This window comes from Propithecus coquereli, unplaced genomic scaffold, assembly GCF_000956105.1.
Source record: "Propithecus coquereli isolate 6110/MARCELLA unplaced genomic scaffold, Pcoq_1.0 Scaffold27, whole genome shotgun sequence".
NCBI classification, from domain to species: domain Eukaryota; kingdom Metazoa; phylum Chordata; class Mammalia; order Primates; family Indriidae; genus Propithecus; species Propithecus coquereli.
Window position 1 is genome coordinate 6,440,511 of NW_012148285.1, and position 26,482 is coordinate 6,466,992.

A 26,482-nucleotide genomic window follows, 5' to 3' on the forward strand; every position below is an offset into this window, starting at 1 on the left:
ACCATATGAAATAGCTGTTTTGTTCAGAAATGATCAAATACTTAATTTTATTCAGGCTGAAGTATCTTGGGGGAAGAGAACTGATGTCTGCAATTTACTCTGAAAGGCATCAGAAGAGGGAAAGGGCTAAGGGATAGATGGACGGTAGACGTGTGACAAAGCGAGCGCGGTAACAATGTCGATGCTGGAAACCAGGTGGTGGGCGTACAGGTGTTCACTGCACAATTCTTTCAACTTCGCTTCACATTGGAAATTTCCATAATAAGTCCATGGGAAACGGTTTTCATTGGTAAATATTGGCACTTTTATGTGGTTTCCCCTAATGTTTATTTCTCATTTGGCCAAGAGAGGTTTCCAGGTTCCCAATCTGTAGCATCAGTAGATCTGCTTTGGGCAATCTCCTTTGGCCTTATTCATCCCAGATTTTGGGGCCGGGGCCGACATTTCTTCAGGTTGAATTGCCCTAACGTGCTGATTACGGCGCCGAGGATGCCGGTATCTGGCTTGTAATAATTATAGATTTCCTCAGCTATTTGATCCCATTGGTTGTCCTGGCAACAGCGTAATGGCTCGACTGGAGCGCTGTCACGGTGATTTAGAACCAACATGTCTCTCTTGCAGCCTCCGATCTGGGTGCCCCCACCCCCTTGCTGTCGTCATGGCAACTGATGAGCAGCACATGACCGAAAAGCTCTGTGTCCCCCTCCCCCTATCTTGTGATCGTCGCCACTTCCTCTCCTGGGCCCCCTGTGGACCGGCTGCAATAGGGGGTCTAGAATAATTGGTTTCCCAAGGTTCCTCCCCAAACCCATAGATGGGGTCAGAGCAGCCCCTCTGCCCTGGAGGCCTTGGGAGCTGACTTCGCGCCCCTCAGACCCCGGTCATGGCTATGCGTGGACCCGAGACGGCAGCAGAGACCTGGGGAAGCCATTTGGGGACCTAAAGCCTTGGATCTCTGCCTTGTCCCTTCAGGGCTTCCTGAGCCTGTTAAAGAAAAATCTAGGAAGAGGCGCCTGCAAGGGGAAAGGGGAGGGAAACAGCCTATCTCAGAAGGTCTGAGATGATGGGGTTCATCTTCCTGGCTTAAACCGAGCCAGGCTTAAAACATCTTTTTAAAAAATCTGTATTCTATTTTCCCTCTCTGTTTGTATCTTTTTTCCTGCCTCTGTTTCTCTTTGTTTCTGTGTGAATCTTTTCCTTCTTGTTTCTGTCTGAAAATCCCCTCCCCTTCCCGAGTCCATCTTTCAGTCTTTCTTGCTGTCCTCCCACCCTCACCTTCTCTCCATCCCTCCCCCTCGCGTACTTGCTGGGTACTAGCTGAGCGCACCCTTTTCCCAAACCTGCTTTGCTCCTGAGGGACCCTTTCCTCTCTCCTGTACCTGCGCCTATGTTCCGGGGACTGTCTGGAAGTCTGGAGCACCCTCCAGCGGCGGGGAGCTGGTACCCAGAGGCCTCTCTTAGGATGAACCCAGACAGCTGTGTTCCTGCGACTCTGCACAATGACACAGAGGAGGCATTTTAAGCAGGCGAGCTGGGCTTGCTGCAGCACCCCTGACTGCCAGGCACCGGAGTGCAGGGGTGCGTGTGCGTGTGCATGTGCGTGTGCGTGTGTGTGTGTGCTCATCCTCACGTTCATGTCTGCTGGCATGTGGAGGTGTGTGTCAGTGGCAGTTATCTATGGTGTTGTGGTGTGCAAGTGTGTGCACACCCGTGTACATGTGTGTGCAAGCGTGCCTGTGCATGGCTTTCTGTGTGAAGAACACACAAATGCACATGTCAGATTTTTCAAGGATGCTTTGTGAAGAGAACACAGCAAGACGAGCCCCGTGAAAGTGGAAGCAAAATAACAAAAGATGGACATAAAAATGACAGATAAGGACATTGGGCTTATCAGTAGGCTTGCAGCTCCCCTGTCTGCATGCTCTGGTCCCAGGAAATGAAGTGAGGGTCACCTTGACAAGGCATTTTTGCTCGAGCCCCAAAATAAATCCTTTCATTCTAAGGGCTAAAACAGCACGCTTACATACCCCTTTCTCTTTGCAACTCAGGGGGAGGGAGGGCTGAAGGCGCGCTGTCAGCGGGCATTTCGGGAGGAGTTTGCAGTGAGGATCTCAGTAGACAACCCGGTGGCTCATGCCAAGAGCAGTGTGAGGAAGCTTTGGATAGCCGCTCCCTTCACATCTTGTGGCCGATTAGAAGTTCATTTTGAATTTCTTCACAGAAGCAACCCATGCCCCAAGAGGCAGCCGGAAGGAAGCAATCTTTGAAAATGAAACTTCATCTGCAGGGCAAGACGTGGGAATCTGCCAGGTTGCCACTGAAGCTCCTGCAGTCAGGGGTGTCGGAGCTGGCAGCCAAGTCACCTCTGGAAAGGAGTCCTTTGTGCTTTGCCTGTCCACAGATATTTGGGAAAACTTGTCTACCAGTCACTCTAGGTGAAGTCTGACTGTGGAGAAGGCATTTCCGTGGGCAGAGAGGACGGCCGGAGACAAAGACTGGCCCCAGGAAGTTTGCAGTCCAAGTAGGAATAGACCCGATCACACATGGTACCATCATACCCAGAGACATTGCTGCCACCTGCATTTCCTCCAAGATGCCATCCCCTTTCCCTGGCCCTGACACCTGCCTGCCCCAGACAGCTTTGTCCACTTGCCAAAGCTCTAATCATCTTTAAACACCCTCTGCTGCTGCTTCCAGGAAGTCTTTAACTTCCACCCAAGTACAGCTAACGCTGTCCACCCTCCTCTACCTGCCCCAAGTACCTTAGGCCCCTGGCATCCTGTGTCCCACCGACTTCTTTCCCCGTATTTGCCCAGGAACTGCAGTTTATTTTACAAGGATGCAAAGAAAAACATAGGTGCAAATGCATGCAAAGTGACTGGTCAGGATTCTTAAAATGCCAATGTCTTAAAAGGCAGAAGGGATGAGAAATGCTTCCTGGCTAAAGAGAGATTCAAGAGCCATAGGCCCGAATGCACTGTAGGACCCTGGGGCGGAGCTGCCTCAGGGGAACAGAAAACCACGAAAGACATTTCGGGGACAAGTGGGGAAATTTGATTGAACGTAGACTGTGTATAAGATAATAGTATCGACGATATGTTTGCTGAGAGTGAAATACTTTGTATCTCAGATAATTTGTACTGAGGTTATGCAAGAGAATGTCCTTGTATCTTAGAAGATACAGGCTGAACGATTTAGGGCTGAAATATCAGTGTCGGCAACTAACTTTCAAATAATTCAAAAGACAGATGATGATGGTGGATGGATGGATAGATAGATAAGAAAGTGGGTGTAAATGTGGCAAAGTGCTAACACTTGGTGGCTTTAGGATTACAGGTGGTTGTTCCACTATGTTTATGACTTTTATACAGGTTTGAAAATTTTTGAGTGCCCACATGGGTTACCTCACTTAATCCCCGGCAGCCAGGGGATGGCAGTGCTCTATCACACCCATTTTCCAGTTGAGAGAACAAGCAGAGCCAGATTCAGCCCAGGTTCAAAACCCTCCTTATGCCCCCGCCCCATATTATGGTGAAACAACTAAGGATAACCCAGCAGTCTCGTTCCTCCTCCTCCACAGGAAGCTCTTCTGGTTTGAATGTGAGTGACTTCGACTCTACTTGGGGTAGTTAGGCGCACTGGATCTAGAGCTGGCTTGCATTTATGTCCATACTCAGCTACTAAATGGCTGTGTGATGGTAGGCAAGTCACGTAACCTCTCTGATATGTTTCTTTCCTTTTTTGTAATCATGGATAATAATAGTGCCTGCTTCAGAGGGTTATTCTGAAAATTAAGGGTGTTGTTATATGTAAAGGACTTAGAACAGGGTCTGGCACAAAGTGAGTGATCAGTGTTTATTGTCCTTGCTGCTACTGCTGTTGCTGTTATATTTATTGCTGTTAGTGTAATCCCAGCATTCCCTGCTTTGGCCAGTGATGGGTAGACCTGGAGGGTCTTTCTCTCTTGTGCCCAGGGGCTTGCAACCCGGGTTCAGAAGCACCTCACACTTGGTTTGTTGCTCTGCTGGCACTGGCTTGCAATTATTAATCGTTTTTTGACAAGGGCCCTCAAATATCCATTTTTTTTTTTTTTACACTGGGTCCCACAAATCATGTAGCCAGCCCCAGCTGCACTCCCTTCTTATTGGACCTCATTGAGAGCAGCTCCTAGACTAAATGACTTGTTTGTGCATCATAGCAGCAAACAGGCCCCGGGCAGGCTGGTGGCATTTCAGCAGATCAGATTGTATGTTCCTATAGCCACACTCCAGCCCTGCCGTGATCCATGAACCTGCACGGTCCAGTGCAGTAGCCATTCCCCCCATCTGGCTACTGAGCACTTAAGATGTGGTTAGTCCAAATTGAGATGTTGAGTGGAAATTCACATCCGATTGTTTTTAACCAAAAAAGAATGTAAAATATCTTATTAATAACTATGCTGATTATGCATTGAAATTATATTTTTAGATACCTCTGGTTAAATAAGATACATTATTAAAGTTGGTCTCAATTGTTTTTTGCTTTTATCACGCAGCAACTAGAAAATGTAAAATTACCTATGTGGCTGGCATTTGAGGATTGTGTTATATTTCTGTCGGGCAGCACTGCCTTAGACCGAAGTACTTGTGACTTCATCTTGACTCTAAACTGAACCAGACCAGCAGGTGAATAGAATTCAGCCCAGTGAATAGAATTCCAATTTACTTTAACTACACGGCAGCCCTGGAGATCTGGCTGAGACCAGAGTCTGCCAAATGATCCATCAGGCACCTCTCTCTGGTGGGATTACTGCTGCTTGCTGGACTTCTTTTTTCCCTTACTTTCCTTTTTCAGATACCCCAAGACAGTGCTTTTTACACCCAGAGAATTTTTCAAGTAGTCTAAAGATATTTGAAAAGAAACTGAAGTTGGAATCAGACAAATTAACTCAGGAATTTAAATTAAAATCTCAAATCACCCCTTCTCCAGGGGGTGAGCTTGAGCATGCTCCTTAATTTCTGTGCAGAGAAGCAGATGAGCACTAGCCTTAGAGTCTCACAGATCAGGGCTTGAAGCCTGGCTATGCCATTGACAAGCTGTGTGACACAGGACAAGTCACTTCCCCTCTCTGAACTTCAGTCTTACTTGTGCAATAGTGCTGGCGATGCGTACTGTGTAAGACAGTTGCAAGGGTGGCATAAAACCAAGCAGAGGAAATGCCCAACCTGGCAACTTGCACGTGGCAGGTGTGCCCTTAATCCCTGCATTCCCAACAGGGAATCGATATTGTCCCCAAGAGGCTGAACACTGATTTATGGGGAAGCAAAAAATCTTAGTCTTTATGGATAAAGTAGATATACAATGCAATATATAAATAGACAATACAGTTTATCTGTGGAATTAAAATTTCATGGGGGATTTGTCTAACAATCTTTAGGTGAACAAGAATGAAGAAAAGGTTGAGAAACATCATATTAATCTGATGGACAAGGTTCAGAGATAGCTTTTCAGTTCTGGTTATCGCATCATGGGGCTGGAACTCTATTGCTGAATTTGACAAGCATGTATTGCCACGCTCCATTCTGGACCCTGGGAACATAGGAGTAAGAGACACTGCCCTCCAGGCGAATGTTTTCTAGAGCTGGCCTCTGAGGTCCCCTGAGCCAGCCTATGCCTCTGGGCAGCTGACCCCTAAACAGCAGCCTCCAGTGATCTCAGTTGGGGGCACAGTGTTAGAGTTCTCCTTATCCCACACTCTTTCCAGCACAGGGCTGCCCTGTGTAACTTCCTGCAAACCAGTCGCTCAGCTTCCAGGTCCCTGCCTCCGTGATGGAGAACCTGCCCTCCCAGGTGCGCTCTAAAGACCTCCAAGGAAACACACACCTGTGCAAAAGTCACATAAACACACTGGCTCACCAGAGCCTCCCAAAGTCCACCCCAGAGGGCTGGAATGAGCCTCCATATTTTGCTTGTTTGTTTCTTTGGGTTGTGTTATTTCTGCTCCTTGACATTACAGCTCCTTAGAGCCGTCAAAAAAGAACCCAGATAGGGAGTGTTTATAAATTCACTCCAAGCTCTTCAGTCTCGTGAACAGACGTTGACACATGAAAAGGCACCCCAAGAGTAGAATGCAAAAGGAGGGGTGGCTTCAGTCCCCAGCAGGCGGGCAGGCGAGCTGGCGGGCAGAGGGGGTGGATCCTCCATCTCCCTTCCGAGAGCGTGGAAAGGAAAGGATTGTTGCCAGAGTGACCAGGGGACTCAGGCGGTGGCAGTGGGACTCCTGGTAGAGGTATTCAGTTCGTGGAGTGCAGCAAACATTTATTGAGCCTTCTCCAGGTGTGGCGCGGTGCTAAACGCTGGGGATGCCAAAATGTATCACCTTGTGGGATTATGTTATGTGTTTACTTATTTGTTGTAAGCCTCCTGGGCTGGAATGGAATACAGACACGTTGCAGTCTGGTTCCACCATCCTCACTTGGGTCCTTAGGATGTAGTATTGTGTCTTCAGGCAACAGGTGACCAGCAAATACCAGTGCTAACAATGAATGAATTAATGAAGTTCACAGGCTAAAGGGAGAGACAGAGGGAAACACATTACAGGTAAACCATAAAAGAATATGTATATAAGTTTATAGACACCCTAGACATGGCAAATGCTGACAAATAGACGGTGGAGATAGCCAAGTTCATTCAGCTATCCTGAGTGTTTGAAAGTCTTCATAATTAAAAAGAACAGATGGCTTACTAGTGAGCAGCATTGAACCCTGAACTGTGGGGTCAGGAAGGCCTCCTGGAGGAGGTGACTGGAGGTATACCATGACAAATTGCACAAGAGTTCCAGGAATGTCAACAGGAGGCCAGGACAGAAAGGACATTCCAACAGACAGTACTACGTGAGCAACGAGAGGGCAGAGTGTGTGGAGTCCAGGCAGGAGACGCGGCTGAGGGTGGAGGGGGTTATGTGTGTCCAGCCTTGCAGCTGGGCTTCATTCTAGGGGTAGCTGGGAGCCAGGGAGTGTTCAAGCAAGAGAGTGCTTGTGTCTGGTTTGCTATTCAGAAAAAAAATCAATGGTTCAATTAAAGCTCTGGAGCTGTTCCTGCAACCCTGCCTCTTTTTGCCTGGAGGACAGCTGGGGGTTTTGTGCATTTCCCAGAGTGTCACTTTAGAGATTTGCTTTTTTCACTTAGTAAGTTTGTTTTCCCCTAAAAGTATCAAGAAGTCGTGAAATGGAGACCTCTTTCAAAGCGAAGGTGGAGAATGCCTCCTGATGAGAGGGGGGAACCCAGGTAGATTTGGACACCTGGTAGGTTACTGCCCCCTCCCATGGAAGATGCCACCACAGGACAAATCCTGTTGGCTTTGTTCACTATGGATATTTGGTGCTGTGTGGACAAAACACTGGGGAGGCAATTGATTCTGGGGGAGGGGGAGGCGCATCGAGTCGTCGGGAGTGTCCTGTGACCAGACCTCCTCCCCAAAGAAAGCTCCACATCCCAGCCCTGTCTTTGGTGCCACTTTTTGTCCCCCAGGCCCACTCCTTCCCCTAAACAGGCCTGAGCTAAGCAAGTTAAGAAGGCATTGTCAGCATACTGTCCCCACTGCAGCCATGCACCGCTGGTGTTCCCTGGGAAGACTCCAAGCACTCCGTAAGTGCTTGAGGTTTATAACTCATGAAAACAAGCCACCAGACGGGGAGGTGGGGCTCTTCGAAATCAACACCCAAGTGCCATCCAGAAGGCCCGAACCTTTGGCCAGGGTCCTATGATTGGCGGCCACTAAGGCCACCTGAGAAGCAAAGGGTGAGCCCACCTGTTTGGTTGAAAGTTTTCCACGGAAGGCAAGGCCTGCGTATAGCGAGACACTTCTTCTTTATTCCTGGACCCCCCCTTCACTAGCTCTTCTGCCCCCAAATGTTTAAATGAGGGTTGGCTAGAAGAATAGGAGGCCAGAAAAATGAGGCAGACTCTTTATCACAGATAGTTTTTAAAATATCCATGAAACATTCTCCATCACCTGGAGCTATAAAGTTCTTGCATTCAAAGGACCGTCTTAGTCCTTTGGGCTGCCGCAGGAGGGTACGCTAGACAGAGTGGTTTGTGAACAACAGAGTTATTTCTCACAGTCCTGGAGGCTGGGACGTCTGAGATAAAGTCACCAGCACATTTGGTGTCTAAGGACGCACTTCCTGGTTCTTAGTGTCTCCTTGCTGTGTCCTCACGTGGTGGAAGGGACACGGAAGCTCTCTGGGGTCTCTTTTGTGAGGGCACGAATCTTATTTGTGAGGGTGACCTTATCACCTCCCAAAGGCCCCACCTCCTAATATCATCACATTGTCATTAGGCTTCAACCTCTGGATTTGGGGAGGACACAAACATCGAGTCTATTGCAAGGACCTGACATTCCATGGAGTGGGTCAGGGAGGGGTCCTCGTGGAATTTGGGACTCTGTATCCTGGAAGGGACAGGGTGACAACAGTTGGGTTATGGGGGAAGTGCCAAGTGTGGGCTGCGGTTGGAACTGCTTGGTGAGGGCAGCAATTGGCCTTGAAGGACGAGCGTGTGGCCAGAGGATGAGTCTTCAGGAAGCTGTAGGCAGTGCTACCTGTTAGGGTTTCTTCTTCCTGGAGAAGGGATGTGTGTTGGTCTGAGTTGTCTGAAGTTTCTGGATAAGGACTAAAGCCACCGACCAGGTAATGTGCCCAGATCGTGGTTTTCAGACCCAGACAAACTTAACTTGGTGCCGAACCAGCTCCACTGTCTCCAGTTGTGTGTCCTTGTGCAAGTGGCGAAACCTCTCTGAGCCTATTTCGTCATCTGAAAAAAGTGGGAATAGTGGTACTTGCCTCCCAGGACTAGATGAGATGGTGTGTGTGAAACCTCGCTACAGCAGGCTTCCATTCATTAAATCAGAGCAGACACTTACATACACATGTAAATGCAAGATCCTTTGGATTACAGGAGAGTTAAAATATTTGCAAGGGAACGCAGGAATGCGGCAGGCGCACACCACGACTCCAGCCTCCAAGAAAGTGTTTCCAAGTCACAAGCTGCACAGTCCTTGAAGGAGATATAAATGTTGCATTTGTTATATGCTGAAATATTTGGGTTCTTAGCAGTTCCTGGAGCCCTCAAAAGTGGTTTGTTTTCTCCAAATGGGAAGTGTGTCTCCTCCGTCCTCCCCACTGGAACACGCAGTCCCATAGGACGGAGCAGCACGTGTCCTTGTTTACTGAGGAATCTCCAGGGCTTAGCAGGTGCTGAGCAAACATTTATGGACCTGGACAAGGAGATTTTGAAAGCTGGACTTTTTGTGGCTTTGGCCTGGGTGGCTTCTGCAGGGTGGATGCAAGCATCCTTCCTAGGCCAGATTCCACTCTGTCACTCCTCCTTCCTCGTAGGAGCAGAATTCTGTAACTAGCTCATCCTTCTGCAGACGTTTCTTTCCACGTTTCCTACCCTGACAACCAAGGCCTTCTGTCTCTCACATTCCGAGGGCTTGAATTTGAAGCTTTCTCTGTTCCTCTTTCTCTCTACTTTTCTTTCGCAGACTGGGTGACTACCTCCCTGTGAGCAATGATGTGTTCATGCTCACTCCTTTCCTGATTTAACTTCACCTAATCCTTGCTGATGGGAGCCTGGCCAGGGGCGCAAGGATGACAGAGGCTGAGGCAGGCCAACTGCTCTCTCGTGCAACCTGGATGCTGTGGCTCGTAGCAGAGCCATGTGCAAAGTCTTCCCCAGCTCGTCGGGCTGTAGAGGAAATGCCTTCCCTACAAGGTTAGACAGCTCTTCGGAAACAGAAATTGACCTGCAACGAGCCATCCCTTCTATATCCTGTGTACATTCTTCAGTTGGCCCTAACCCAACTGAGTGCCACGTGACCTCTTGGATGGGTTTCATTCTTCCTATTTTACAGATGAGGAAACTGAGAGCCCGATGAGTTGAACAACTGCCCAGAGTCATCAAGCTCTAATATATGGCCCAGCCATGAGTTAGACCCAATTTCTGGCCCATGTTACTTCCTCAACTTCACCGTCCAGCCTTTCTTAGGAGTCGACACTTCCATGTTTCCAAGAACAGCATTCCTGTCTCCTTATACAAGTCACTGATGATTGTGTAATGTCCCCAAGAAGAGGTTATAGGAATCATGCCTGCAGGGAGGGAGGAAGGGAGGGACGGGGCCCAACCTCGGGGACAGCCAGGAGAGGCTTTGGAGCTGGCGGAGGGAAGCCGGATCTGAGATAAAGCCTTCTATCCCTGCACTCTCGCCCATGAATGGGGCCCTGTTAGCCCCATCTGTGGCAGCCCAGGCCTCCGGCTTTATGGGTTGCCATGGCGACCCCTTGACAACGGAGGTGCACTTGGCAGAGTGTGTCTTTGTGCCCCATTGAGTCTGCAGAAAAGCCAACGGCTGGGGCTGCAGGCGGGAAAGGAATGTCCCGAGCCCCTGCCAGCACTCTTTGTCTTGGTCCCGAGGGCAGATAGGAGAATGAGAGGGAGCATCTTTGGGGCCCCAAAGAGGTGTGGGGGGGTTCATTTCTAGCCAGTGATGTGTGCAAACAGTTCGTGGTCACAGGGCCTAGGCAGCAGTACAGTGGAAGGATGAGCCAGGCACCATCTTCCTAGGACGCCTGCGGAGCGTTTATTTTCATTCAATGACTGTTTGCAGCCAGGTGCTGCTCTGGAGCTGGGGATACAGCAGGGACCCAAGTCGCAGGTCTTGGTTCACCCTCTGCTAGCCCATGAAGTAGGTTCAGTTGCTTCAGTTGCTATTATCCCCATCTTACAGATGAGCAAACTGAGGCCCAGAGAGGTTACTTAATGTGCCCTAGGTCACACAGCAGTTAAATGACTAGCCAGGGATGGCTAGTCTAGGGGTGTGTTCCTTTTGGAGGATGCAAAGACTGGGAAGATGCTGGGTGGAAGCGCGAGGCCCCCACAGGCTTCTTTCTCTCCGTATCTCTGGGGAGTTTGACCCTGCACTTCTAGGGATTTGAGGGTCATGTGGACCTGTGGCCATGTGCAGGGTCCACTGTTCACTCCTTATGGCAGTTAAAAGTAGCTCTCAGCCCACCCGCTGGGCTCCCCAGGGCCCAGGTCAGAGCTGTGAGACTCAGGTTCAGCAGGTCTGCGTGGGGCCCTGGTAGGATTGTAACACTCTGGATGAGTGCCAGCTGCAGTCGAGGCTACGAAGCTCCGGCTTTTAAGCCCCCAAACTTTGGACACGCCTGTTAGACTTCTGACCCGGTTGTACAAAGCCAATCCTGCATAACTGACATTACAGATGGGAAGTCCATCGCAGGTAGTAGGTGAGCAACAAACAAATAGCAGCCGGTACTTTGACTGCTATTATTCTCCCTCCATAGCAAATTGGAAGAATTATTTTCCCCTTTCACCTGAATTCCGCTCACCTTGATTTAAACATTGAACTCAGCCTCTTTGTCTATTCCACCACCACTCCAACCCCATCCCAATGCACAAGGCAGATAAGAGCATTTTAATTAAGAGCTCCCTATCTGGTGAGACCAGGGGTTTCGACTTGTTTTGACTGAGACATACAGTAGGAGAGAACTTGTCGCAGGCCCACCGTAGGGCTGAAACAAAACTATCCTCATTTGCTACGTACTCAGACAATCCCTGTTCTGTTTAGATTGTTGATTTAAATTTCTCTTTCAGTTCTGATCATGTCAAGGAAAAGGTTCCCATCTGATGCGAGCCTTTCTTTGACAGCTGCTAGTCTCTGACCCAAGAAAAGGGTCAGCCTTGAGGCCCAAGCCTTGGACAGTCAATTTTGTCCAGCTGTTGATTGAGTAACCTGCTTTGGTTTTATTATCTTTTCCCCAGTTGCCTTTGTTTGTAGCAAATGAGACTTTGAGGGAGGGTAGAGATTGGAAAGGATTCCAGGGAAATAACTTTGTTTAAATTTAAAAGGCAAGTTGATTTCAAGAAAAATGTTAAGTAAACACAAGTAATATGAGAATTAAGAACTCAAAGGACAGGCTGGGCGTGGTGGCTCATGCCTGTAATCCTAGCACTCCAGGAGGCCAAGGCAGGAGGATCACTTGAGCTCAGGAGTTCAAGACCAGCCTGAGCAAGAGCGAAATCCTGTCTCTACTAAAAATAGAAAAAATTAGCCAGGCGTGGTGGTGTACACGTGTAGTTCCAGCTACTCAGGAGGCTTTCTTGAGCCCACGAGTTGGAGGTTGCTGTGAGCTAGGCTAACACCACGGTTCTCCAGCCCGGGCAACAGAGTGAGACTCTGTCTCCAAAAAAAAAAAAAAAAAAAACCAGAACCCAAAGGACAGGTAATGTGCTGTGTTAAGAACTGAGGTTTGGAAAGTGCAGAGGGGAGGATTTGGGGTTTCAGAGACCAGGAGTGCCAGCAACCAGCCCGCTGTCCTTTCAGATTTGGGGAGTTCTTCAACCTCATTGGTCACAAACCCCACTGGAATGACCCGAAAGCACCCCAGAAACCTGGGATCCTTCATGCCACCCCCACTTTTGCAGATGTGCAAATCCAAGGTCCAGCAGATTTCAAAATGCCTGGAGGAAACAATAGGGAGGCACTAATGCCACTTCTGAGCGGGAGCAGGCGTTGGGAACAATGTCGTGGCGGATTCTCAGCAAGCTGTCAACTCTGAGATGATTCTCAGAGTCAGAAAGGGCCTTAGAAATGACCTGATTCAACATCCACGTCTTGCACATGAGGGCACTGCGACCGGGAGAGGTGTGTGGTCTTCGATATCTGAGCCGAACGAGGGCAATGGTAGACATGTGTGCAATGACTTGGGATTTGGTGGGTAAGGGGGTATTATTGTGAAATTGTTGCTTTAACACAAGCTGCAGACATGCTTATGAATTGTAACATGACTCTTCAGACCTACCTTGAAAGATGAGTGTTGCTGTCCCCGTTTCACAGCTCAGGCATGTTGGTTCATTCAACACACAGATTAACTCAAGGGACTGTCCTGTGCTCTGGACAACATGGTGAACAACAACAAAAAAATGATTCCCACTCTCTCAGGGTTCACATTTTTCTATGTGTGATTGAGGTTTTTTGTTTGTTTGTTTGTTTTTTAAGTGCAGTGAATTATTCTTGAAAAGGTTGGGACTGAGTAGAAAATGGATAAAAGGAAAGCAAGAGAGGAAGCCATTTAGGATATCATTGCCTTCATCCAGGTGACAGATGATGGCAACTTGGACCAGAGTGGGTTAGGGACTTGCCCCCAGGCAGGGATCCACCAGGACCCAAGCTTTACGTTCTGAAGCCCAAGCTCAGGTGCCAGCTCCCTGCACAACGCACACATGTTTACTGTCTATTATGGTGCACGTGACAGACATCACTAGTCCATCACAACTCTTTCTCCCTCAGAGCCTGAAAGAGGCCATAAAATCTTTCAGCTCACTGTTATAGTCAGTCCACACTGATTAGCACCGACACGTGATGTGATGTTTATTCCAGCGCCACACAGAACCCAGAAGATTAGCTTCTTTTAAGTTGGGTCCGGGTGCTGCTCCTGGCACAGGGGCAGTATGAGAAAGTCAGTGGAACAGATGAGTTCTAGACCTTTCTGTAACATTAAGCAACAACAGCAGCAGCAGTATCACCACCATCAATCCTTACTTTGGGCCAGGTGCATTATGCAACTTATCTCATTTAATCCTTGTAAGAAGGCGAGGCAGGAACCATTACTGTCCCCCATGTTGCCTTGAGGAAACTGAGGCAGGCTACTAGACTGTTAGCCCTATACGGAGAAGATACTAATCGTGGTCTCTTTCTCCGTTCATCACCAGCATGTACACATAGTGCCTGGTGTATGACAGGGGTATGATATTATCCACCGAGTGAATGAATGAAGCAGATAGAGGTCGAGTGACAACCGTGGGGGCCACAGAGCCTGCAGCCGGCAGGGATTCAGACACAGGTCTGCACGATCAGAGTGTGTCCCGATTCCACACGCCCTTCTCTGCTCCTCTCTCTGCCCATCTTCAAAAGAAGAGGGCCAGCTCCCTAATTCTCTTTTTAATTTATTATTATGGAGGTACACATAACAAAAGTAACCATTAACCATTTTAAGTAACCAGTGCAGTGCCTTTTAGTGCATTTGCAATGTTGTGCGGCCACCACCACTATCTAGTTCCGGAACTTTAGTCACAGGCAAAGTAGTCATGATTCCATTCTGTCTTGCACAGAATTCGTTGTTGACACTGAACTGGAATATTTTTATATACATATCTTGCTGGGTTATTTTAAGAAATTATTCACATGATGGGTAAAGCAGCCCAGTACATTCAATTCTCCCATTTTCCCCTTCATCGTCCTCTGCTACTAAATTATGAGCTTCAGAAAGAGAGCAGTGTTTCATCCGACTTAGTTTCTCCTAAGAGAAATGATACCTAAATGATACAGCGCCTTGCCTGTAGCAGGCAACCAATTAACTTTCGTTGATTGGATTAGTGCGCGCGAGGGAGTGGATGAATGACATTAGCTCTTCTGATTGTTCGAAATACATTGTGTTAAGAATTAATGTCTGACAGAGATTAGGTTTTGTTATAAGGTCAATTTCAACTGCAGGCCACCAAAATGCCAACACGCTAGATATTCCAGTGTGACATTTTGTAATTGAAAGTGTGTAGGTGTGGCTCTCACTTTTCCAGAGTATACAAATGCTATTGTATGAGTTCTCCTCACATTTCAAAAACATGTTTAATGGAAATTGAATTGTGTGACGTCTTAGTGTTCCCATTTGAAACAAGTGGTTTTGTGGGAGAGACAGCAACTGCTCTCTCTACTTAGTTATTGTGTTGCTAAATTAACAGGCTAGCATTGAGTTGAACGTGTTGCAATGGATAAAAAAAAAAATCCATCGAGTTATTAAGAAAAGAGTTTGGTTTCTCAGTTAATTTATAGTCACACTTTCTGAGCCCACAGTTTCTCAAAAAAATTTCCCCTGGTGAAAAGCAATACAATTTATTCTCTGAACTATGTCATTTTATTCATCAAGCCCAGTATCTGCTACAGCGAGGTGTTTTGTTATTAGCTGACTTAATTGATGTGTTACAATGAGTAAAGGTAGTGCCTTTGGGATCGGATAGTCCCAGGCAAGCCTGTGACTGAGGCCAAATACCATGACCTCTCTGAACTTCCATGTCCTCATCTCTGGAAGGGGACATACACTCATACTCCAGCCACTTCCACCGAGGGGGCGGGGTCTAGAGCATCTTTCTAGAGCAAGCAGGTTCTGGGGTCTAGATACCCCACCAGCAGAGAGGAGAATTGGTTGTGGAAGGATTTGCTGGCCTGGAGGTGTTTATCTTTAGCTACCCCACAGGGCCCTGCTCTACCGCAGAGCGGAGTAGAAGAGACATTGTTACTCCCCGTGTGCTCCCAAGATTTAGGGCTGATCAGTCTCCAACTCTAAAACCCTGGTATTAATACAGCAGGGACTCCGTTTGCAAGCGACAGAAAACCTACCCAAGGTAGCACAAGCAGGTGAGAAAGGTGGGGCGGGGGCGAGGGATGGCTCCAAACCCTGGCTCCACCGCTGCATTGCCCTATCTTTGGGTAGATCACATCATTTCTTTTGTAACTGTGATAAAAAACACAAAACATAAAATTTACCATCTTAACTATGTTTTGCTACATTGAATCTCAAAGTAGACTTAACCATTTTTAAGTGTACAGTAGTGTTAGCTGTATGCACTTTGTTGTGCGGCGGATCTCCAGAAGCTTTTCATCTTGCAAACTGAAAGTCTATACCGCCTCGACACTCTCGTATTGCTTCTCCCGCTGGCAACCACCATTCCTCTTTCTGTTCTAAGAGGCTGACTACTTTAGATAGCTCATATAAGAGGAATCACACAGTATTAGACCTTCTGTGCCTGGCTCATGTCACTGGGCATCCTGTCCCCCAGGTTCATCCATGGTGCAGCGTGTGACAGGCATCTCCTTCTTTCTAAGGCCAAATAATATTCCCTTGCGTGGCTATACCACATTTTCCCCCAGTCACCTGTCAGCGGACAGCGAGATTGCTCCCACCTCTTGGTTATGGTGAATAATGCTGCAGTGAACATTGGTTAAATCACATCTGAGCCTCAGTGTCCTCATCTGTAAAATGAGGATAATCACGCCTGCTGTACATGTTCTTGAGATTGCAGCACATAGAAGGGGCTTGACAAACCATGCTCCTAGCACCTCCTACTTGACCTTCGGGGCACTTTCTCCAACCATATTTTGCCCTTGTTTGTGTTAATCACTCACTTCATTGTCTTTGTTTCCCGTGGGCACATTGCGTCCATGCCTGTGGCATTCACCCCTGTTTGTCCAGCCTGGGAAACGGTACTCGGTACGTTGGTGCCCAGTGCGTTGCAGAATGAATGGACGGACTTCTGTGGAGTGTTGGGACTCGTATCTGTGGTGGAGGACTTGGCTGACTCTGGAGTCACACAGATCTGTGTGGTTTTCGGATGCACCCCTTAACCTCTCTGTGCCTCGGTTTTCTTATCTGTAAAAAGGAGACCACGTAGCATTGTTGTGGGTGTTAACAATAAGAGTAATAAATATTAATAGTACGGTATATACAGTGCGTGGCACACAGGACTCAGGAAACGGGGTCCACAAAGGAGAATGACACACGAATGGTCCCGTCACTGTTCTGTGATATGGTGCTATTTATGTAAACTACAGATGCACACGCCACATAACAAAACAGGTGTTTAGCAGAAAGATCCTCAGAGAACGCATTTGGACGGTGGCCTGGGGAGAGGGGCATGGAGTGGGAGAGGCCGTGGAAGGAAACAAACCGTTGGGTGGGGGGCGCTCTGGGCCCTCAACAAACCTCGGCAGGAGCCAGGGCCCAGGGATGTGAGGGCGAGATGCGGAAGAGGCTTGAGAGGATGAGCACACGTGTGAAATTGGGGCCGAGGGCCCCGACGCTCTGGGCTTGTGGGAGGTGGCCGTCCCAATTTGCCTGGGCCCGTCCCGGTTTCACAATGGAAAGTCCCACATCCTGGAACCTCGCAGTCCTGAGCAGAAAGGGACGCTTGGTGGTGCCTGGGCTCTGCACCCCCAGAGTGGGCCACCAGGCACCCCACTGGCTGCTGCGGATTCCCCAGATAGCCCAGCCCCGTGACTGTATTCTGTGGGAGAACAGAACGGAGGGAACCACGACTCCCCACATCCAGTGGCTGCCATGAGGTTTGCCGCAAGGTTTCTCCTGTCTGAGTCCTTCCATCCCAGGGAGCACAGGCTTGTTCTCGCTTCCAGGGGGATCTCAAACCAACTCTGTCCCTTTCTCTGGTTTTCCCATTTAAATGGGTGTGACAGTCCTGGTGCGGTCAAAGTTACTTGAAAATGCATGTGCTTTAAAGTATATGTTTGTTATAATATACTCTTTGGTTAAATATACTCTTTGTATTCAGCATAAAAGCCAAGGATTTGATGTCAAAGAATCTTCTCCGTTAGGTGGGGAAATGGTCGGGGAGGGACACTTGGCTGGCTGGGGAGTGGTCTTCACGGGCCTGAGTCTGTGTTTCTGGTCTCTTTCAGAGTGGCAGAGAGGGAGGGGCTTCGGTGCCTGAAGGAAGGGGTCATGGCCTCCATGCTGCTCGCCCGGCGGCTGGCCTGCATTTTCCAGCACAACTCCTGCCTGCTGGTGCCAGGTAAGCCCCGGGGGACTTGGCGAGAATAGGTCCTGATGGGAGACACAATCCAGACTGGGGATTCCTGGGCTGGAAGAGTCCTTGGGGATAAAGGGACCGGCCGGCCAGTACCTCTGGAGCTGTGCCACTGTCGCCCATAAAACTGCCACCATGGCCACCCCCTTCCCATCGCCCATGTCCGCCATGTGCTCTTGTCCCTGGTGGACAGCTCTGCAGAGGGAAGGGAGCTGATCCATCCCAGAGCCGCTCTGCCTGCGGGTAGGTGGTGGCCTCTGCAGCCAGAAGGGCCCAGGCCATCCTCACAGGAACTGCTGGAGAAAACACACAGCTGGGGTCGCGGCCAACAACAGTCTCTGTAATTGACCTAAAGGCCAGCTGTGCTTCATGGGCACTGTCAGGAGGCACCGTCCCAGGAGTGGGACTTGGCAGCGTAGCCAAGTGAGCCCCGATCGCATGACCTCCGCGAGACCTCCCTGCCCTAGTGCCACAAGGGAGGCTCTAGTGAATACCACTTTATAGGTGAGAAAACTGAGTCTCGGAAAAGCAAAGTTATCTGCCCAAGATCACACAGCCTCTTGAATGCAAGCCTGTCTGTCTCCAAATGCTGAGTTTTTAGGCCCCCTCAATGTACCCCCATGCTGCTCTGGCACGGAGTGTGGCTAACAGAAACCTCCCTTTGGACACCCCGAGATTGGCCTCCTGCAGAGACATGAGCAGTCTTGGCTCTGGCCTGGCCATGAAACAGGCTCAGAAAGACCAGTGAGCCTCCAGTCTGTCCCCAGCTCTCTCGGAGACCCCGTGCTTGTCACCGTGCTGTCCCCTTGCTGTCAGAAACGTCTGCCTTCTGAAGACAACCTGCTAGCCATGTCCTTGGCTTACCTGTTGGATGCTGGTGTTTATGTCCTGAGTGGGATAAAGAGTAGGAGAGTTTTCCCACTCCCAGGATTTATTTTAAAATAAACATTTTATTTTTGAATAATTTTAGATTTAGTCAGAAGTTGCAAAGATAGTACAGAGAGACCCCATATGGCACTCACCAGTTTTCCTCCATTGTTAACATCTTACCGCCACCACGACGCATTTGTCAAAACTGAGAAACTGACCCTGGTTTACTATTACTATTAACCAAACTCCTGGCTTCTGTTCACATTTCACTAGTTTTTCCCTCAATGTCTTTTTCTGTCCCAGGATCCATTGCGTCTACCTGTCACGTTCCCCTGGTCTCTGGTCTGTGACAGCTTCTCAGTCCGATTCTTCTTGACCTTGGTAGTGTTGAGGAGTTAGGAACAGCTTTGGAGGTTTTGTTTTTGTTTTGTTTATGAGAGAAGCATATCAACGTTTACTTGTAATTAGCTTAAAATAAACCCGAACCGGAAAGATGCAAGAATAGCGAGTTCCGAGTCGGAGAGAGCCCTGGGTGGGGAAGACGCGTTCGTTCCGTAGTGAATGCTGTTGAGCACCTGCCACGAGCCAAGCGCTGTGCCTGGGTGCCAAGGATGGACCAGTGGAGAGAGACATGGCTCTTGTGGAGCACGAGCCTGGCAGCACACGGGCACCACGTTTGAAGGCCATTCTGAGGGACATCTGAGTCCTCCCAAGTAGACAACGTGGAAAGAGCAGTAGATTAAGACTCATACAGTTAGGCTACTGGCTTCACCTCCTGTCAGCCAGCTGAGCCTCTCCAAGAGACGTCTCCAGCCTCAGTTTTCTCAGCAAGCAGAAAAGTGGAGATAATAATATCCTTCCTGTTTCACAAATTTCTTGCATCGGAAGCGAAAGCACTTGGTTTATGTTTACGAAGGTGGGAAGTATCCTCACTCACATTTTGCAAGCATGGAAATAGAAGCGCGATGCAGAAGAAGAAAAAAAAGGAAATGGCTAAATCACAGAGTTCCTTTCCTCTCTATTTTATTGGCTGGAGTTGGATCTTTTTTGGCCCACTTGTGCCAGATTTAGACAGCCATACAGTGAATTTTTTTTCTTTTCTTTTGGCTTTTCAATTTGGCATATCTAGTATAAGTAGCAACAGGGGAATGGCTTAGAAATGACGGTTAAATGCTTATTTTAAACCCATTTAGTCCTGAACACTTTCTGTACCATAGACCTAGAGAAATTAAGTAACTTTCCAGAGTCACAGAGCCAGCCACTGGCTGAGCGAGGCATTGGGCGAAGCCAGTCTGGCTCCAGGACCTGCGCCACTGTATTGGTTATCTGTTGCCACGTAACAAATGCCCCCAAAACGTAGCAGCTTAAGATAATACATTTGTTATCTCGCAGTTTCTGGGATCTGGAAACCAGGGGTGGCTTAGCTGGATCCTCAGGCTCCAGGTCTGTCCTGAGGGCACAGAGAAGCTGTTAGCTGTGGTCTCATCTGAAGGCTCAACTGGGGATTGGAGGACCCACTTCCAAGGTCACTCAGATGGCTGTAGCCGGATTCAGTTCCTTAGAGTCTGTTGGCCAGAAGCTACTCTCAGTTCCTTGATGTGTGGACCCCTTCGCAGGGCAGCTCACAAGCGGCAACTGCTTCTTCAGAGCAAGAGCAGGTGCCCAACACGGAAGGGACAGCCTGCTACCACATCCACGTCCCGGGGGTCCCTCCACCCATCGAGTCACTATGAAGCCATTAAACATGACAAAGGCCTGAGATAATGTTCCCAATGGCATCTTTCATGCCCCCCCCCAATTATAATCTTATATTGGTAAATAAGGTAAGAGACTGGGAGACCAGACATCAAAATGGTTATCTCTGGCTAGAAAATTGAAAGTGAGTTTTTTTCCATGTTGCTAATTGGTCTCTTCCTCAATGAGCATGTTATCAAAAATAAATGGGAAGGACAGTCTCAGGGGCAGATCGGATTTTTTTCTTTAGCAGAAAAGCAGGGCAAACAACTCCAGTTGGGCTTTACATTGGCTTCGGCCAGGTTCACCTAAGGAACCTTTGCTGATTGGGAACATGGCATTCGTTTATTACTCTCGGTGTAAATATCAAGAGAACATTAAAAATGTTTGCTTGCTGCTTTATACTTTGGAGTTAAAAATAGACTCTTTGGATTGGTGTGGCCATGAAGGTCATGACAATGATGGTTTACCCAGTATGTCCAGTCTTCTGTGTCAATGAAACACCCTGGCCTTCTGGGCTTGCTATTTTATTCTTGAATGAAAATGCTAGATCATTCCATCTTTTTTTTTTTCCTGCATCTCTGTTCTTTTGATAATAATCTGCCTTTAGGAGAAGCAAGGTGTTTTGCTGCAAACGTTCCATTCAAAGGCCAGCACTAGATAAAATCAAAGATAGCATCAAGCACATTCACAGCATCTAGGGAAGAGGTTGGGTGGGCAAACTTCTAGTTTAACCACTTGCTAGCTGTGTGATCTTGGGGAAATTAATTAACCTCTCTGAGCCTCAATGTCTTCTTCTATAATAAGAGAATGATAACATTTAGCTATGAGGATTAAATGAGATAAGCCATGTAAATCGCTCAGGATAATTCCTGGTATGTTCATCATAAGTGCTCAATGCACACTGGACATTTGCTCGTGTGACTCGATATAACAGATCCAAGAAAATTGGCTGTGTGCAGTGGCTCACATTGTGATTCCAGCACTTTGGGAGGAAGAGGTGGTAGGATCGCTTGAGCCCAGGAGTCCAAGATCAGGCTGGGCAACATAGCGAGACCCTGTCTCTACAAAAAATTTTTTTATTTTAGTTTAGTGTTCGAGACAGTCTTGCTGTGTCACCTGGGCTAGAGTGCAGTGGTGTCGTCGTAGCTTACTGAGACCTCAAACTTCTGGGCTCAAGTGATCTTCTTGCCTCAGCCTCCTGAGTAGCTGTGACTATAGCATGCACCACCACACCTGGCTAATTTTTTCTGTTTTAACTAGAGACGGTGTCTCTCTCTTGCTCAGGTTGGTCTCGAACTCCTGGTCAAACAGTCTTCCCACCTCAGCCTCCCAGAGCACTAAGATTACAAAAAATTATTTTTAAGAAATTAGCCAGGCCAGGCGCAGTGGCTCATGCCTGTAATCCTAGCACTCTGGGAGGCCAAGACGGGCAGATCATTTGAGCTCTGGAGTTCGAGACCAGCCTGAGCAAGAGCGAGACCCCGTCTCTACTAAAAAAATAGAAAGAAATTGGCTGAACAACTAAAAATATATAGAAAAAAGAAAATTAGCCGGGCATGGTGGTGTGTGCCTGTAGTCCCAGCTACCCGGGAACAGGAGCTGGAGGTTGCTGTGAGCTAGCCTGACACCACAGCACTCTAGCCTAGGCAACGAGTGAGACCTCTGTCTCAAAAAAAAAAAAAAATTAGCCAGGCGCAATTTTTTTTCTGTTCTCTTGTGATTTGTGGCATTATATATCATCATTAAGAAAATGTTCATTATAATGGTATTTGGTTATTTTTCTCTTTTTAGAAAAGCCAAAATCAAGGTATAGAAGGAAGAAGAAATATTGGTGTTGCATGGGCCCAGGTTCCAATCTTAGCTGGGCAACTCACTAGCTGTGTGACCTTGGCAAAATCACTTAACCTCTCTGATGCTGATCTGTAAAATGAAAACAACAATACCTATTTCCCAAAGATGTTGTAAATTAATTAAAAAACTAGAAGGGAGTTTGTCTGGGTGGGACCTACCTAGCACATAGCAAGGGCTGAATATGTGTTAATCTCCCCACTTTCCCGTTTCTGATTGCGCAGTTGCCAACAGTCTTATCGGGCTCTGATTTCAGCACCTCTGCTCTGCAGTCCTTTGCCCTCCTCCCTCCGTCACTCAGAGTCTTGGCGCAGGAAGGGAGCCGATGCAGTTGTGGGAACAGACCCCTCTACCTTGCACCCGGTCCTCGGCTGTCTCGGGCAGGGCTGGTCCTGGCTCCCAGCTGGCCGGTTCTCTCCACCTCTTCCTGCGTCCTAGCTCCTGTCCACTCATGGTCTCAACAGCCCCTGACTGTAGTGCCACCTGACCCAGCGTGCTCCCTGTCATTTCTCTCAGGGTCTGTTCAGCCCCAGCGCCCGCTGCGAACTGCCTCCTTTGCCACTGTTCCCAAGAGATCTGATTGCTGCGATGCAATGCCAAGACATTCTCTGGAGAAAAGAAAGGACTTGTGTGTCCTCACCTAGGGAGAGCTTGCTAATTTCAAAAATTTCATTTTTACCCCTTTGCTGGAAAAAAGCAAGATTTGTACCAGTGAAGAAGCATTTTTATCAAAAATATGCATCCCTGTGTTATGAGGTCTAGTTGGAATCAATGTTGTCTGTCAACCCGGAGTTCTGGCCAAGGAAGAGATAAACAGTTTAGTGTAAAAAAGTCATCCGTATGTTCTATGACCTTTAACTCTCTTCTAATCACACAAACTCTTTAGGAATTCCCTTTTTAAGATCAAAGAGAAAAAAAAAACACCCTGTTTTTTTCATGTCTTAAATAAGTATAGTGCTGTATTTTAGCTGGACTTTATGTTCAAAAGGCTACACTATATTACAGAATTAATTCAGAAACCTTTGATTTAATGCAATTATGGAAAATCAAGAGTGAATTTAAATGTTTCCTGATGTCTCGACTTTGCATGGTTTGACAATATTCGTGTGTGTGTGTGAGATCGCGGCACATTTCTTAACTTTTCTTGGCCCGTGTCCTCTCTTGTGTAACGGAGACAAAGTTATGGATGCAAATAATGATGAAATGTGATCACGTATGTGATTTATATGAAGCGTCTACCGATTCTCTAGTTTGATATAATTATGGCAATCTTAGTAAGAGGAACTAACATTTCCCGATCAGCAAATAGCACCAGGAAGCTAAAAGATCAACAGAGACATTAAAGGGATTTGTAGAGGTGACTGACTGTAAATCCTTACACGCTGTCTCGGATTCACCAGACCTTTCGCTCAGGGGTCAGCGGGGCGTGGGCTTGATCGACACCGCCTTCTGTGTCTCAGCAACATGTTGATCTAAAAAGCCTCATAGGGCTAACCTGGAACCCCAAACACACTCTATAAATTATTCCTATGCAAAATAGTGTGAAATGAGTTTCAAATAAATGACTTGTGACCAAAACTGTTCTTAAAACAGAAAACATCAATTAAGTGGGGGGCCATCTGAATTTAGAAATTTTATTCCCTCCTGGGTGATTGCGATTCTCACAGTTGGGGGTGGTGCTGCTGATATCTAGTGAGCAGAGGCCAAAGATGCTGCTAAACATCCTACAGGGCAGAGGACAACGCCCCCCCACAACCGCCCCCAACAAAGGATTATCCAGCCCAAAGTGTCAATAGTGTCAAGGTTGAGAAACTCAGGTCTTTATAGACATTGGGATATAGATTAAATTTTTAAATTTAAATAATTTCTACAATCTGATCTTTCACGTGCTAACACCATGGGCATCTTCCCATGTCCATAAATATTCAAAATTTTGATCTCAAAACAATGGTTGTATAATACTCCATGAAATGGTTGACTATGTCATATTCTAGTTAGCTATCCTCCAGTGTTAGGCATTTAGGTTGTTTCCTCTTTGGTCTTTTACAGACACTACTATAATGAATATTTTTGACCTACATCTTTGTACATGGCTCCCATTATTTTCTCAGGACGAATCCTAAATAACAAAATTGCTCAGTAGAAAGGACTAGGAGGTTGGCATGAGCTTACACTCACGCCAATAAAACAGGAGCATGCCTGTTTGCCTACAACTTCACTGACACTGGGTTTTCCCATTTTTTAAATCCGCGGGTCCTTATAGTGCCCCAGGTCTGTCCAGACCAGTGTTCTGGGGTGGTCTGGCTGGGAAGGGTCAAGGTCCTGGCACCACCTCTGTTAGCGACAGTGGGCATCTGTTAGGGCAGAATCCTCATATTTGCCATCACCAGGGGTTCTCACTGTCTTTGTTTACTGCAGGATCCAGACAGATCAGTCAAGCCGCAGCCAAAGTCGATGTTGAGTTTGATTACGATGGGCCTCTGATGAAAACAGAAGTCCCAGGGCCCAGATCTCAGGTGAGTGGAGAACTGAGTGGTGTGCTTTGGAAAAGAGATAAAGGGGCTCAGGAGAGGAGAACACAGCGTGTGTTGTTAGCTGCTTACAGAGAGTTCACTACTAGAGGTCCCGTATGTTAAAAACTAGGCCATTCTGCTGCAAGAAGTCAAAGAAGGGTTCACAGAGCAGATGTATCAGTTATCTGTTGCCACAATAATGCTGCATAACGACCACAAAAACCTCAGCTTTGTCATTGCAACTGTTTTATAAATCCAGAAATCTTTGTAGTATTGTAAATTATTGTATTCATAGTTACTTTGGATAGTGTTTTACTAACAAGGGGAGACTTTTCTTCAAGCAAATTTCCATTGTAGGCATGGATTTTAATTTAACCATAGTAAAATTATGGAATAACATTTAATATTCATATTTTTATGTGGAAATATAATTGCTAAAGCATATTTTACATTGACTTATTTTTGGAGCTGAAATCTTTGTATTATCAAAGCAACTAGTTTCTTATTCCCAGCGTCTGCATAGAATTTTACAAGTGGTTTACGGAGTGATTGGATTGTAATTATAAATGGTTCTGTGATACGCAAATTAATATTTTCAGTGTTTTATATTCCTGATGGGGTGGTAAAGTCTTTTTGCTTTTCTAAGTAGAAAAGAAAACTTATCTTTTTAGGGAGACTAAACACCTTCAGGTTAATTTTTTTGCTAAATATTTTATATTATTAAGTTCCAGGTGTTTAAATATCCAGTATGTTGTACTGGTAATTTAGCTGTGAAATGGAATCATTTCCTATGAACTATTTATATTAAGGAATTTTTAAAATATGTGCAATATTGTTGACTAATAAACTATTAATTTATTGGCAAGAGAGAAAAAAATGCCAAGACTTAGGAATACATGAATGATTTTAAGCTGTTTGGCAAGAGTGTGCACCTGCTGTAATGCTTTTGTTCTTCTCGCCGGCAGGAGTTAATGAAACAGCTGAACATGATTCAGGTAAGTGGCAGTGTGGGAACAACCTTCTGTTGTTCCTTTATCACAGTTTAGCTGAGGGACAGATGCTTCCTCTGTTCTGGCTCTTTAAAAAAATGTAGTTGACTTTTGTTCTAAACCCTTATTTCTAATTTCCCTTGCGATTTTTTCTTTGACCCATTGGTGATTTATGTGTTGTTTAATTTTCACATTTTTGTAAATCTCCAAAATTTCTTTCTGTTATTGACTGCTGGTTTCATTCCACTGTGGTTAGCAAACGCATTTTGTGTGGGTTCAATCCTGTTAGATGTATTGAGCCTTTTTTGATGGCCTTGCATATGGTCCAGCCTAGAGAATGTTCCGTGTGTATTTGAAGAGTGTATATTCTGCTGCTGTTGAACGAGTGTGAGGATGTTTGTTAGGTCTGATTGCTTCGAGAGTGTTGTTCAAGTCTTCTATATCCTTGCTAATCTGCCTACTTTTCCAAACCATTACTGAATGCCAGGTGTTGGATTCTCCAACTATTACTGCCCAATTGTTTTTCTCTTTAATTCTATCCCTTTTTGCTTTATATAGTTTGGGGCTCTTTTATTAGGTACAAATATGTCTGGATTGACCCTTTTATCATTATATAACGTCTCTCGTTATCTCTGGTAGTTTCGCTTTATAGTCTACTTTGATACGAGTATAAACCCTTCTAGCTTTCTTATGCTTGCTGTGTGCATCAGACACATTTTCCATCCTTTTATTTTCAATCTGTTGATATTCTTGAATCTAAAGTATGTCTGCTGTAAACAGCACATAGTTGATTCTTTTTATCCAGTCGGACAATCTCTGACTTTTGATTGGAATCCATTCACAGTTAATGTTATTATTGCTACAGTTGTA

At 46.8% G+C, this 26,482-nt stretch overlaps 1 protein-coding gene across 1 annotated transcript in view; it reads left to right on the top strand.

The window, feature by feature from the left end:
- The window catches only part of ABAT (4-aminobutyrate aminotransferase), a 78,221-nt gene that overhangs the window by 25,628 nt on the left and 26,111 nt on the right, over nucleotides 1-26,482 (top strand). Inside the window, exons 2-4 of the mRNA XM_012647770.1 lie at nucleotides 17,528-17,640; nucleotides 24,529-24,626; nucleotides 25,589-25,618. Of these exons, the coding sequence (XP_012503224.1) occupies nucleotides 17,571-17,640; nucleotides 24,529-24,626; nucleotides 25,589-25,618 (198 nt within the window). The 5' untranslated portion in view covers nucleotides 17,528-17,570. The remainder of the gene's footprint in view (nucleotides 1-17,527; nucleotides 17,641-24,528; nucleotides 24,627-25,588; nucleotides 25,619-26,482) is intronic.